The sequence below is a fragment of the Nannospalax galili genome, unplaced genomic scaffold (genome assembly GCF_000622305.1).
Source record: "Nannospalax galili isolate Female #2095 unplaced genomic scaffold, S.galili_v1.0 scaffold886, whole genome shotgun sequence".
NCBI lineage: Eukaryota > Metazoa > Chordata > Mammalia > Rodentia > Spalacidae > Nannospalax > Nannospalax galili.
The window spans coordinates 275505-289150 of record NW_008355971.1 but is presented as its reverse complement, the minus strand read 5'-3'; the positions used below and the strand labels follow the sequence as shown (position 1 = coordinate 289150).

General features: G+C 42.7%; 1 protein-coding gene across 2 annotated transcripts in view; it reads right to left on the bottom strand.

Annotated features, from left to right (window-relative positions):
• The window catches only part of LOC115067778 (zinc finger protein 14 homolog), a 33225-nt gene that overhangs the window by 16684 nt on the left and 2895 nt on the right, over window positions 1-13646 (bottom strand). Inside the window, exons 2-5 of one of the 2 annotated variants that reach the window (XM_029556528.1) lie at window positions 12066-12149; window positions 10034-10160; window positions 5960-6052; window positions 2793-4150 (exon numbers count right to left, since the gene is read on the bottom strand). In XM_029556528.1, coding sequence (XP_029412388.1) covers window positions 2793-4150; window positions 5960-6052; window positions 10034-10160; window positions 12066-12074 — 1587 coding nt within the window. In that variant the 5' untranslated portion in view covers window positions 12075-12149. Of the gene's footprint in view, window positions 1-2670; window positions 4151-5959; window positions 6053-10033; window positions 10161-12065; window positions 12218-13646 lie in introns of those variants that run through there. The other variant, XM_029556527.1, reaches the window with a different exon arrangement.

The following is a 13646-nucleotide window of genomic DNA, read 5'->3' as shown; positions in this document are numbered from 1 at the left end:
GTGCCACCATACCCAGCTGCTTTTGATTTTGAGACAGAATCTCATGTACTATGTAGGATGCCCTTGAACTGCCTTCCAATCCTCCTTCCTCCACCTCCTGAGTGCTGGGATTACAGACATGTACCATCACATCCAGCATGTATTTTCTGTATTTTGGATACCCTGGCATTTGGGGCCTTGATTCTAAAGAGTGCCCAACCTAGGAATGGCTAATGCATAGATAACAGACAACTCCCTTGGTAGCAGACCTTGACATAAAAACAGGACCCAAAGGCTTAGCCATCTTTTACCAAACATACCGCAACAATATTCCCCATGCCTCCCAAGTGCTAAGATTAAAAGCATGCACCACCACACTTAGCTCTGATCTTGTCTTTAAAAGCAAGTTAATAATATAAGCAGGGCATGGTGGTGCATGCCATTAATCCCAGCATTCAAGCAGGAGCTCTGTGAGTTTGAGGCCGGCCTACTCTACATAGTGACTTCCAGGCCAGCTTGGGGCTACAGGGAGAAAAAGACCTAACAATAATAATAATTAATAATAATAATAAAACACAAATGTCCCTGGCCTAAATCACCACAGGGCCAGGTACTAGATGACAAATAATTGCCCCAAGGGTCCAGAGCCCTGCCAACATTAGTCTGTCGCCAATCTTAAACTCAGTGTGTCAATCCTGTCTGACTTTCCTTTTCATAGTAACCTTAATAGAGGCTTTGACCCATACTCTGCCCTAATGCTTCTGGATAGACTTGGGTGGTTCCCCAGGTGATCCTGTATGGCAGAACATCCTTCAGTTCTAAGAATCAGAGTATAAAATCCTTCATGTCAATCGTGTGTCTGGCAGTGTCAGCACGCCTAAATAAAATGTATTTCAAGTACATTTTGGCATAAAGAGCCCTGACACAATATTGAAATCTAAGTCTTTAATATGTAGGATTATGATTTTTTATCTCTTGACAGGCATTAGTTAAGAAATTAGACCATCAATTCAGTAAAATTTCTTAAATTCTGGACTTAGTCACTTCTTTATCATCAATTTCTTAAATCTCCATGTTCTTTGCAATTAGAAGACAAAACTGTACTCTGGGTCCTTTTTTTTTTTTTTAAGAGTATTTTATGGGGCTGGAGAGATGGCTCAGCAGTTAGGAGCACTGGCTACTCTTGCAGAGGGCCCAAGTTCGATTCCCAGCACTCACAAGGTGGCTAACAACCATCCGTAACTCCAGTTCCAGGGGACCTGACACCCTCTTCTAACCTCCACAGGCATTATGTGACATGGGTGCACCTACCTACATGCAGGCAATACACTCATATACATAAAATTAGTAAAATATTTTAAAAAGGAATATTTCACAGAAGGTGCTCTGTATGTCGGTTGCATCATGACATAAGTGCACAGCTGACTGATCTAATTTACAGGTGTTAATACAAACTTATATAAACTTCCTATGAATCTTTCACCATGGTATTGGAATTCACTATCCAGTGGATTGGACATATGTAAATATTCTAATGAGTGGAGTAGGATATAGTCAGTGGAAGAGTGCTTACCTATTGTGTGAGAAGCCCCGGGTTCAATCCCCAGCATCACCCAAATAAAGCACAGCTGGGTATAATGGTGAATATCTGTAATTCCAGCACTCTGTGAAGCTGAGGCAGAAGGACCTGGAGTTCAAGGCGAGCCTGAGCTAGACAGTGAGTTTAAGGCTAGCCCATGCTACATACCAAAACTCTGTGTAAAACAACAAAACCCAAAATGGCATTTTAATGAGAATAAGATAAAGTTCTGCCAGATGTGGCAGCGCACGCCTTAAATCCCAGTACTGGGAGGCAGAGGCAGGTGGATCTCTGGGAGTCCAAGGCCAGCCTGGTCTACATAGTGAGTTCCAGGACAGCTGGGGCTACAGGAAGACCCTGTCTCAAAAAGACCCCCCCCCAAAAAAAGATAGCTAAAGTTCAACAAGGGATAAATGCTGGTGGAAGGCGTTTCTATATTTATCACACCTGCAGTCTTCCATATGCATGTTCACGAGTAATGTTAGTGGCTTTAAATAATGAACATTTTATTATTTTATGCTTATGTGGCTGGTTGATTCTTCTGTATGTCAGCTGAGGTCATTCGGTGGCATTAAGTTGGTGGCTGGTCTGGAAGATCCAAAATTATTTTTAAAGAAGTGTCTGGTGTCATACAGTGACTAGCCAAGTCTGGTTTCAGCAAGGTTCTCTCCCTGTCTGTACAGTCTTGGGGCGTCTCCATGTGGTCTCTTCAGCAAAGCAGCCAGATTTTTCAAATACAACAGTACAGGGATTGAGAGAATATTTCTAGAGATGAAGTAATTCTGCAGTAAAGCCTGGGCCCAGAAGCCAGCACAGAAGTACTTCTGTGTCCTCCTGGGCACAGTAGTCAATGCCTGTCCATATCTAAAGCAGAGGATGAAGATGCCACAACTTGATGGAGTTTTAAAGAACCCGCAGCTATTTTTGCCAACACTTCACAATGGAAAAAAATTACAGCCAAAGTAGTTGAATGTTTTAATTTAACCCAAAGTGATGGAATAGAGATGCTGTTTTCCCACATTTGTGTACATGTGGGACTAATTTTTAGAATAAGTATGTTGAAGTATCATGTCTGAAAACAGACTGTAGAACACAATGGAACACATTAAATCAACAAATTTCTTTAATAGTATAAAACCTTTTATGTCAAGTCAGTTACAGGTATGAAGCAGGAAATGAACTATAACATTCACAGAACGTTCTCTAAGACTGATAAGGCTTTCTACATTTTTACACTATGAATTTTCAGATGATGGGTAAGATGTGAGTGCTGTCTAAAGGCTTTCTTACATTCCTTACATTCATAGGGCTTCTCACCAGAATGAATTCTCAGATGTTGAATAAGAGAAGAATTAAGTCGAAAGGCCTTCCTACATTCCTTACACTCAAAGGGTTTCTCACCAGTATGAATGCTCTGGTGTAGAGTAAGTTTCTGACGCAATCTAAAGGACTTCCCACACTCCTTACACGTGTAGGGCTTCTCGCCAACATGAATACTTTGGTGCTGTGTCAGTTGTGAGAGTAGTCTGAAGGCCTTCCCACATTCTTTACAGTCATATGGTTTAACACCAATATGAATACTCTGATGTGAAATAAGTTGTGAGTACCGACTGAAGGCCTTCCAGCATTCCTTGCATTCATAAGGCTTCTCACCAGTATGTATTCTATGATGAAGAATAAGATGATAGCCCCGACTAAAAGTCTTCCCACATTCATTACACTCATAGGGCTTCTCACCCGTATGAATTCTCTGATGGAGCGTTAGCTGTTGTCGAACTCTAAAGGCCTTCCCACAGTCTGTACATTCATAGGGCTTCTCACCAGTATGAAGTTTGTGATGAACTCTAAGGCCAGAGCCACACAAAAAGTCTTTCCCACACTCTTTACACTCATAGAGTCTGTCAGCAATATTAAGCTTCTGATGTCGAGTAAGGTGTGCATACTGTCTAAAAGCCTTCCCACATTCTTTACATACATAGGGTTTCTCACCGGTATGAATCCTCTGATGGAGAGTAAGTTGTCCTCGTACGCGGAAGGCCTTTCCGCATTCTTTACAAGCATAGGGCTTCTCACCAATATGAACTTTTTGATGTGCTCTAAGGTCTGGGCCATATATGAAAGCTTCCCCACATTCCTTACACTCATAGAGTTTTTCACCAGAATGAAGTCTCTGATGTCTAGTAAGGTGTGCAGTCTGCCTAAAGGCCATCCCACATTCCTTACATTCATAGGGCTTCTCACCAGTATGAATTCTGTGATGAAAAGTAAGCTGCTGGCGTACTCTAAACGCCTTCCCACATTCATTACACTTGTAGGGCTTCTCCACAAAATGGACTCTCTGATGTGGAGTAGCAGATGTGAGCTTCTGGTAGGTGGACACTCTTTCAGGTGCAATGCTCACTCTGCTGAAATATCCCTCTTGAGGTTCCTCTTGTCCTTTGTGTTTTCTTTTTGACTCCCACTCATTTTTTAAAATGAGGCCCCTAAGGCCACTGCTCTCAATTCTTTCCATTACCTTCCACTGGCATAAATTAATTTCATAAATGCCATTTTCCGAGGCTAGGTGATTGGTCTCCTTCTTAGTTTCCAAATCTGAAAGAAAACAAGAAAGCAAACACAAGTTGTTTTCTTTTACTAAAGGAAGTAAAATGTAGGGCTAGAGAGGTAGCTCAGCAATTAAAAGCACAGGCTGCACTTGCAGAGGACCCGGGTTCAATTCCCAACACACACATGGCAGCTGACAACCATCCTCAACTCCAGTTTCCAGGGGAATCTGACACCCTCTTCTGATTTCTGTGGGCACTGTATGACACAGGTGTACTTACATACATGCCAGCAATACACTCATACACATAAAATAAAAATAATAAAATATTTTTATTTATTTTTGGTCTTTTTTTGGTTTGGTTTGTTTGTTTTTGAGACAGGGCCTCCCTGTGGCCCCAGCTGGCCTGGAACTCACTATGTAGACCACGCTGGCCTTGAACTCACAGAGATCCACCTGCCTCTGCCTCCCAAGTGCTGAGACTACAGGCGTGCGCCACCATGCCCGCCTAAGGGCATGAGGTATTTTTTAAAAAGAAGTAAAATTTCTACAGCAGAAATAAAAGAAAACAAAAGTAATGTTTAGCCGGGCATGGTGGTGCACGTCTTTAATCCCAGCACTGGGGAGACAGAGGCAGGTGGATCTGTGTGAGTTCAAGGCCAGCTGGGGTTATAGGGAGACCCTGTTTCAAAAAGACCAGAAAGAAAAAAAGAAAGGAGGAAGGGAGGGAGGGAGGGAGGATGAGAGGAAGGAAGAGAGAGAAAGAGAAAGGAAAAGACAGACAGGAAGAACAAAGAAAAGAAAGAAGAAAAGGAAAGAAAAGAGAAAAGGGGGCTGGAGAGATGGCTCAGCAGGTAAGAACACTGGCTGTTCTTGCAGAGGACCCGGGTTCAAATCCCAGCACCCACATGGCAGCTAACAACTGTCCGTAACTCCAGTTCCAGGGGATCCAACAGCCTCTTCTGTCCTCTGTGGGCACTGCATGACATGGGTGCACTTACCTACAGGCAATACACACACACATAATAATAATAATAATAATAATAATAATAATAGTAATAATAAGAAGAAGAAGAAGGAGGAGGAGGAGGAGAAGAAGAAGAGGAAGGAGGAAAAGAAAAGTTGGGTATGGTGGCCCACGTCTTCATAAAGGAGGCTGAGGCAGGCGGATCTCTGTGCGTTCAAGACCAGCCTGGTCTACATAGTGAGTTCCAGGCCAGCTGGGGCTACAGAGAGACCCTGTCTCAAAAAGACAAAAAAGAAAAGAAAAGAAAAAGTGGGAAAAAGAATGCTGTCCTGTGCTCCAGGAGCCTATCATCCCAAGTAACTCATACAAAACACTAGTTGCTGATGAAACACACAGCATTATAATACTGAGTAGAATATCAAGTATATATTCCTTTAAAACTTTATGAGCAAAGTTAAAAAACAAAAACAACAACAACAACAACAACAACAAAAAAGCTTGTTCCCCTGGCCATATCCAGCTCCTGGCTGGAGCTGGATAGGAGAACGTTTGCACAGAGCAAGATACGCAGTTCCATCCCCAGTACCACAAATGGAGAAAGAAACTTGATTAATACCACAAAGGTTTCCTGTGTCACATCACTATCTCTTCCCTCTGCCTGCTTTGCCCCATAGCATTCTATTACCTGGCATTACACCTTCTATTTAGTTGTAGTGACTAGGCTTCTCTGATTACAAGGTGAATTCCATGGGACATGGACGTTGCTAGGGTTTTTGAGCCACTGAATTGACAGCACTTACAATAGTGCCTAGCTTGGAGGCTACGTACCTCGTACACCTCTTCTCCAACTAGCTGGGGTTTTTCCCAAGCCTGACTGGCTCTCACTCACCTGGATTTCGTCTTCTTCCTTTCCGTACAACTTTCCAGGGCTCCTTTCCCTGCTCCAATAAGGAAATTATGTCTGGTTTAGAAATGAAGCATCCTGTTAGAGGAAAAGAAACAGGAGGTGATAAGAAAGAGTAAATTCAAAGTCTACTTGGGCTCATGGCAGTAAAATTGCTAGAAGCTATAGGTTAAAATGGTAATTGATAAAATCTTTAAAAAGAAGATAAAAGGATGGTTTAAAAATATTCACATTAGCCAGGCATGGTAGTACACACCTTTAATTCCAGCACTCAGGAGGTAGAGGCAGGTGGATCTGTGTTCCTGAGGCCAGCCTGGTCTACAAACTGAGTTCCAGGACAGCCAGGGAGGGATACAGGTAGACCGTGTCTCAAAAAGCAAAATAAGTTCATATTAAGGTTATACAATACACAGACTAGAGAGGAAGGGAAACAACTTTGTGTGACTTTGGGCAAGTCACTTCTACACTTCATTTCCTGTACCTGTAAAATAGCAACAATAAGAGCGTCTATCACAGCTGGGCATGGGAGCTCAGGCTGGTAATCCCAGCACCTGGGTGGCTGAGGCCAGAGGAGTTTGACTTTGAAACCACTCTGGGCTACATAGGAGATGCTCTCTCAAAAAAAAAAAACTCTAAAACAGGGGCTGGAGAGATGGCTCAGCAGTTAAGAACACTGGTTGTTCTTGCAGAAGACCCGGGTTTGAATCCCAGCACCCACATGGCAGCTAACAACTGTCTGTAACTCCAGTCCCAGGGGATCCGGCAGCCTCTTCTGACCTCCGAGGGCATTGCACGTCAAGGGTGCACTTATCTACATGCAGGCAATACACACATACACATAAAATAAAAATAATTTAAATTTTTTTTTAAAAACCCTAAAACAAACAAACAACAACAAAAAACAAAAACAGTGTTCACTTCGGCAGCACATGGACTAAGGGTGACAGAGAAATTCGTGAAGTGTTCCATATTTGCAAAGACAATACTCGTGTGAAATTCTCAAAAAAATGTTAAAAGAAAAAAAATAGCACCTATTGTATAGGTTTACTGTGAAGTATATTCATCTATCTGCATCTACACACTGCTGGCCTGCTCTAGACATCCTGTGCCGACCAGACCACTGGCATCATAACCGTGCTTAGAGGAGAAAGCAGCTTTCCAAGAGACATTTACTGCTATTTCAGTATTTTTCGTTTGTGTGCATGTTGTGTTGTTTGTATGACGTAGGTACTTGGTAGTATGGATGTGTGAGCATGTGTACAGGTCTGTGTGCATGTGTGTGTGTACATGAATCTTGGAGGCCAGAGATTAACACTAGTTGTCTGTGTGTCTGACATATGTATGTTCTGAATACAGGCGTGTACATGCCAAGGTGTGCATGTGGAGGTCAGAGGACAACTTTTGGGAGTTGGTTCTCTCCTTCTACCTTGATGAGGCATGGGCTTTCCTGCTTCACTGTGCTGCGCCCTCCAGGCTAGCTCGCCCTCAAGTGTCTGGGTGAATCTCTTTTCTCCATTTCCTATCTCGCCACAGGAAGGATTACAGATTGATGCTACTGCAATCTAGCTTTTTTTTTTTTTTTTTTTTTTGATCTTTTTGAGACGGTCTCCCTGTAGCCCTACCTGGCCTGGATTCGCTATGGAGACCAGGCTGGCCTCGAACTCACAGAGATCCGCCTGCCTCTGCCCCCAGAGTGCTGGGATTAAAGGTGTGCACCACCATGCCTGGCTGCATCTAGCTTTTTAACATGAGTCCCAGTTATCAGAGTCAAGTTGTATCAGGCTTGCTCAGCAAATGCCTCTACCCACTGAGCCATATTTCTGGCCCTCCACCTAATTTTGTAAGATAGGGTCTCTCACTAAACCTGAAGCTCATTGATTTGGCTAGGCTGACTGGAAAATGAGCTTCAGGGATCCACCTGTCTCTGCTCCCCTCAGACCTAGGGCTACAGGCATTGCATTTTACTACCTGAGCCGCCTCCCCCCTTACTTACACTGTATCTTATGATAGTTATACAATGAACAGAAAAGTTCAAAGTTCTTGGACTTTTCATTTTCAGTTATAAAAGTGGGGACAACTGTTCATTAACAAAGGGATTTTTTTTTTTTTTTTTTTTGGTCTTTTTGAGACAGGGTCTCTCCACAGTCCCTATCAGCCTGGAACTTGCTATGTAAACCAGGCTGGCCTCGATCTATCAGAGATCTGCCTGCCTCTATCTCCTGAGTGCTGGGACTAAATTAGGCATGTGCCAATATACCTGGCAATAAAAGGAAACGAGTTGTAAATAAACACTGGTGACTTAACTTACCACTATGTAAATTATATGTGTTCTTTTGATAGAGAAAAACTAAGAAACAAGGTATAGCCATTTCCCTTATGGGTAACAACAAAATACAATATCTAAAACAATCTGAAGTTCAAAAACAAAGTGAGGGACAGCAGGATAGCTCATTGGGTAAAGGCATGTGCAACAAAGCCTGCCAACATAAGTTCGATCCTTAGTTCCCCACATGGTAGAAGGAAATAACCATGTCCTGCAAGATTTCCTCTGACCTACAGGTGCAGACCATGGTACACACACATACCCTACATACACATACACACACACACACAAACAAACTTTTTTTGTTGTTTTGTTTTTTGTCTTTTTGAGACAGGGTCTCTCTATAGCTCCAGCTACACTCACTATGTAGACCAGTCTGGCCTTGAGCTCTCAGAAATCTGCCTGCCTCTGCCTCCCAAGTGCTGGGACTACAGGTGTGCGCCACCATGCCCAGCTAAATATTTTTTAAGTGCAATCTGTTTTTGATACTGGTAAGTCTATAAATCACATCTAAAACCTAGCTGATAAACAAGGTATGGTAGTTCATACCTGCAACCCCAGTACTCAAGAGGCTCAGGCAAGAGGATTATGGTGAGTTCCAGATCAACCTGGGTTACAGAATATGAAACTGTCTCAAAAAAAAAAATTAAATAATAATAATAATTTAAAAATCCAGCCATTAGCCGGGCACTCCCAGCACTCGAGAGGCAGAGGCAAGCGGATCTCTGTGAGTTCAAGGCCAGCCTGGTCTACATAGTGAGTTCCAGAACAGCTGGAGCTACAGGGAGACCCTGTCTCAAAAAAAAAAAAAAAATCCATCTATTATAAAGGGCCAGAGGGTCATTAAAGCATGGGTAAAATAAATATAATTAATGGAAATGCTCATTTCCAATGAATTGTGCAAACCATTTCCTTAAGAACATGGAGCAGGGCTGGGCGTGGTGTCACTCACCTTTAATCCCAGCAGAGGCAGGTGGATCTCTGTGAGTTCAAGGCCAGCCTGGTCTACATATTAAATTCCAAGCCAGCCTTGGTCTACATAGTAAGTTCCAGGTCAGCTGGAATTAAAGGGAGACCCCATCTCAAAAAAATAAAAAAAGAACATGGAGCAGGGCTGGAGAGATAACTCAGTGGTTAAGAACACTGGCTCTTCTTACAGAAGACCCAGGTTCAAATCCCAGCACCCACATGGCAGCTGACAACCATCTATAAATCCAGTTCCAGGAGATCTGACCCCTTCTTTTGACCTCCTTGGGCACTGCATGACACAGGTGCACTTACACACATGCAGGCAATAGACTCATACACATAAAATAAAAATAATGTTTTAAAATAAATAAATAAATAATAAATAAATAAATAAATAAATAAATAAATAGAACAGGGAGCAGGGTCAGCAAGATGATTCAGCAGGTGAAGACACTTGCTGTCAAGCCTGACCACCTAAGCTCGATTCCCAGAACCCACATGGTGGAAGAGAACCAACTTCCACAACTGCTCTGACCTCTGTATGCTTGCCATGGCACATGCGGCCCTCACACGTACACACATGCACACAAACTAAACAAACTAAACAAACAAACAAACAAACAAATAAATAAATAAATGCAAAAGAATAATTAAAAAAAGAACTGGGAGTAGAAAATCAACTTTCTTAAAAGTTGTTCTGGAAATTCCCATGGGGAGCTGATGCCTCATAGATTACAACCTAAATTACTGAAGGCAGACAACCTTACCTAGTGAGACCACATTGCGGTAGTTCTCCAACATCACATCTTTGTACAAATTCCTCTGCTCCAAATCTAGATACTCCCACTCTTCCTGAGAGAAAGCTATGGATACATCACTGAACATCACTGACACCTGAAATGACAAACCTTGTGTTATAACTGACAGGAAAGAAAAAAAAATTAAAGCCCAAAGAGAAACTGTAGACAAGATATAGCAAGAAGCGGGCCACTACAGCGAGCAAACAGGCCCAAGCTGGAGGCCAGAAGGTAGGAAAACAAGGTGCTGAGGCACAGTACTTATGTGTTCCTGAAGGATCTGGCGCTATACCCCCTCCTCACTTCCCCTCTTCCTCTCTCTCTGGTATTTTGTTTTGAATTATTTTATTATTTTTATTTTATGTGTATGCATGTATTGCCTGCATGTAGGTAAGTGTACCCATGTTGTGCAACAATCACAGAGGACAAAAGAGGCTGCCAGATACCCTGGAACTGGAGTTATGGACAGTTGTTAGCAGCCATGTGGATCTTGGGATTCAAACCTGGGTCTTCTGAAAAAAAAACAGCCAGTGTTCTTAACCACTGAGCCATCTCTCTAGCCCATCTCTCTGATATTTTTTCAACTAGAGATTACAGGTGTGAACCACCACATCTGCCTACTACAAATTCTTTCACATACTCTGACATACTTCAATAATCCAAAAGACATTTGGGAAAGACAAAATTATCAAGATGAAGGTAAAGCACATCTCTAAAGCTGTGAGATGGGATGAACACACTGCAGGGCGGGGTACAATACATATAACAACTGAGGTAGGAGGACCAGGAATGGAGAGCCACCCTGGGTTACATACCACTGTTTCTCTCTCTGTCTCTCTCTCTCTCTCTCTCTCTCTCTCTCTCTCTCTCTCTCCTTCCACCTTTATGTAGGTTCCAGGGATCAAACTCTCAGGTCATCAGGCTTACAGGGGTCAGCTAGCAAGGGCCTTTACTCTCTGAGTTATGTTGCTAGCCTTTGGCTTTGTTTTTGAGACAGGGTCTCACACTATAGCCCAGGCTTGCCTGGAATTTGTGGCAATCTGACTGTCTCAACCTCCTGAGTACTGGAATTAAAGGAGTGGGCCACTACCTCTGGCTCCAAGATTGTCTTTTTTAAAAACTGGGATGAAACCGGGCCTGGTGGCACACGCCTTTAATCCCAGCACTTGGGAGGCAGAGGCAGGTGGATCTCTGTGAGTTCAAGGCCAGCCTGGTCCGCATAGTGAGTTCCAGGAAAGCTGGGGCTACAGGGAGATGCTGTTTCAAAAAGACAGAAAAAAAAAAAAAATTGGGGTGGAGCTGGGCATGGTGGTGCACACCTTTAGTCCCGGCAGGAGGCAGAGGCAGGCGGATCTCTGTGAGTTCAAGGCCAGCCTGGGCTACATAGTGAGTTCCAGGCCAGCTGGAGCTACAGGGAGACCCTGTCTCAAAAAGACAAAAAAAAAGCGGGGGGGGACTTGGAAAATACCACACAAGCTTGAGGACCTGAGTTCACACTCTGAGCACCCAGATGAAAGCTGAGAAGTGGTGGGGCATCTGGTAAGCCAGCACATCCTGTTCATCTGCAAATGGAACAGATTCCTCGCAGTAGCTTTTAGGGATTCCCAGAGATCCTAGATCTCTGTGCATGCAACACCCAGACACATCCAACCCTAAAATCACAAGATCTCACCATATCTTAAATGAGGCTAAACAACTGCAAATCTTACATACTTAGAAAATTCAAGTCTTCAAAAGTTTGAGAGTTTTCCCCTGAGTGGTTAAATGGGTCCATCCTCCCTCAGCAACTTAAGAGATGTCGAATGATCTGTTCAATGAATACGTGAACAATGACTGGAAAAAGACCAGGGCAGTGTCAGTGTTCTTCAGCGTCCTCCTCACTAGATCTCAAACACTAGAAAGCTCCTGGTCAGGGCTCTCATAGGTAAGTTGCAGGATAAAGAAATGTTCATGGACCTTAACATGGCTGTTATTTCCAGAAGAATATGAATGGTTGACTTACACAGGCCATGGTTTAGAGATTCAAGAACTGCTCAGTCCTCCTTGGTTTATTTCACAGGAAAGGCAGCATCCACAGAGGCCAGAGCTAGGGGAGGAAAAGTCCAAGAGATGAGATTGTCCTCAGAACTCCCAAGATGACCTAACACGGATTCACTAAATGGAAAGGAAGAAATTCGTGAGGACCAAGCCTGACAGTCACTGCCACTACAAAACTGCTGCTCAGGCAGTCCAGCCTGTCCACAGCCAAGACAACAGCTAAGATCCTCCTGCCACCGCCTCCAAAAGTGCCAGTTCAGGATGGATATTTTCTACATAATGTCTTCTGAATTGCTATTTGCTACAATAGTCCATTCATGCAGTGGATCAGAAAATCCACAATAATCAGAAGAAATGAAATCACTTGTAGAAATTGAAAGTTGAGAGGCCAGAGAAATGCCTCAGTGGTTAAGAGCACTAGGTGCTCTTACAGAGAACCTGCGTTCAGTTCCTAGCACTGACATGGTGGCTAACAACTGTTCATAGCTCCAGTTCCAGAGAATCTGACACCCTCTTCTGACTTTCTGGGCATTGCACAACATGGGTGCACTCACATACATGCAAGCAATACACTCATACACATAAAAATAATAAAATATTTTTGGTCTTTGTCAGACAGGGTCTCCCTGTACCTTAGCTGGCCTGGAGCTTGAAGTGCTAGGATTAAAGGTGTGCACCACCATACCTGGCTGAATTTTTTTTTTTTATTTTTATTTTATGTGTATGAGTGTTATGACTGCATGTATGTAAGTGCACCTGGGTCATGCAATGCCCGAGGAGGACAGAAGAGGCTGTCGGATCCCTTGGAACTGGAGTTATGGACAGTTGTTAGCTGCCATGTGGATGCTGGGAATCAAACCCGGGTCCTCTGCAAGAACAGTCAGTGTTCTTAACCACTGAGCCATCTCTCCAGCCCTAAATAAAATATTTTTTAAAAATGAACTGAAAGTTGAGAAGTAGCAAAGATACATGTGGAGTTCTTATCTGAACAACAAAGCCAGCTCTCATTCAATTCTAGCCCTAGTATGTGAAGCCCAGAAGTCTGCCCCAATGAGAGAAACCTGGCATGCATGAGTCACTAAAAACAGAAATATCAAACCACTAAGACGCTAAATAAATCTCACTTTAGGAGTAACAACGCCTACATCAGCAAGAATATGGGGAAATACACATTCTAACTGGTATACTGCAGGTGGAATTTCAAAGTATACACAAGTAGCATTTAGGCCATGCAAACCCTTTGTCAGAAATTCTACTTTGGGGATCAATGAAGGTAATTAAACCCATTGTCCAAGGTAGATATAAAAGGGCATTGACAGACATTGTCCAAAATATAATAAAACCCAAATAGCCTTCAACAGGAAACAGATTAAATAAGAAACCTGTCATTTTAAAATATGTGTCTTTAATTGGAAAGATAGAATTATTTACTATGTATTGCTAAGTAAGGAATTCAGATAACAAAACAGTTGTAATCCCATTATTTTGTTTATTTATTTATTCATTCATTTATTTGTCATTTATTTACTTACTTTTTATTTATTTA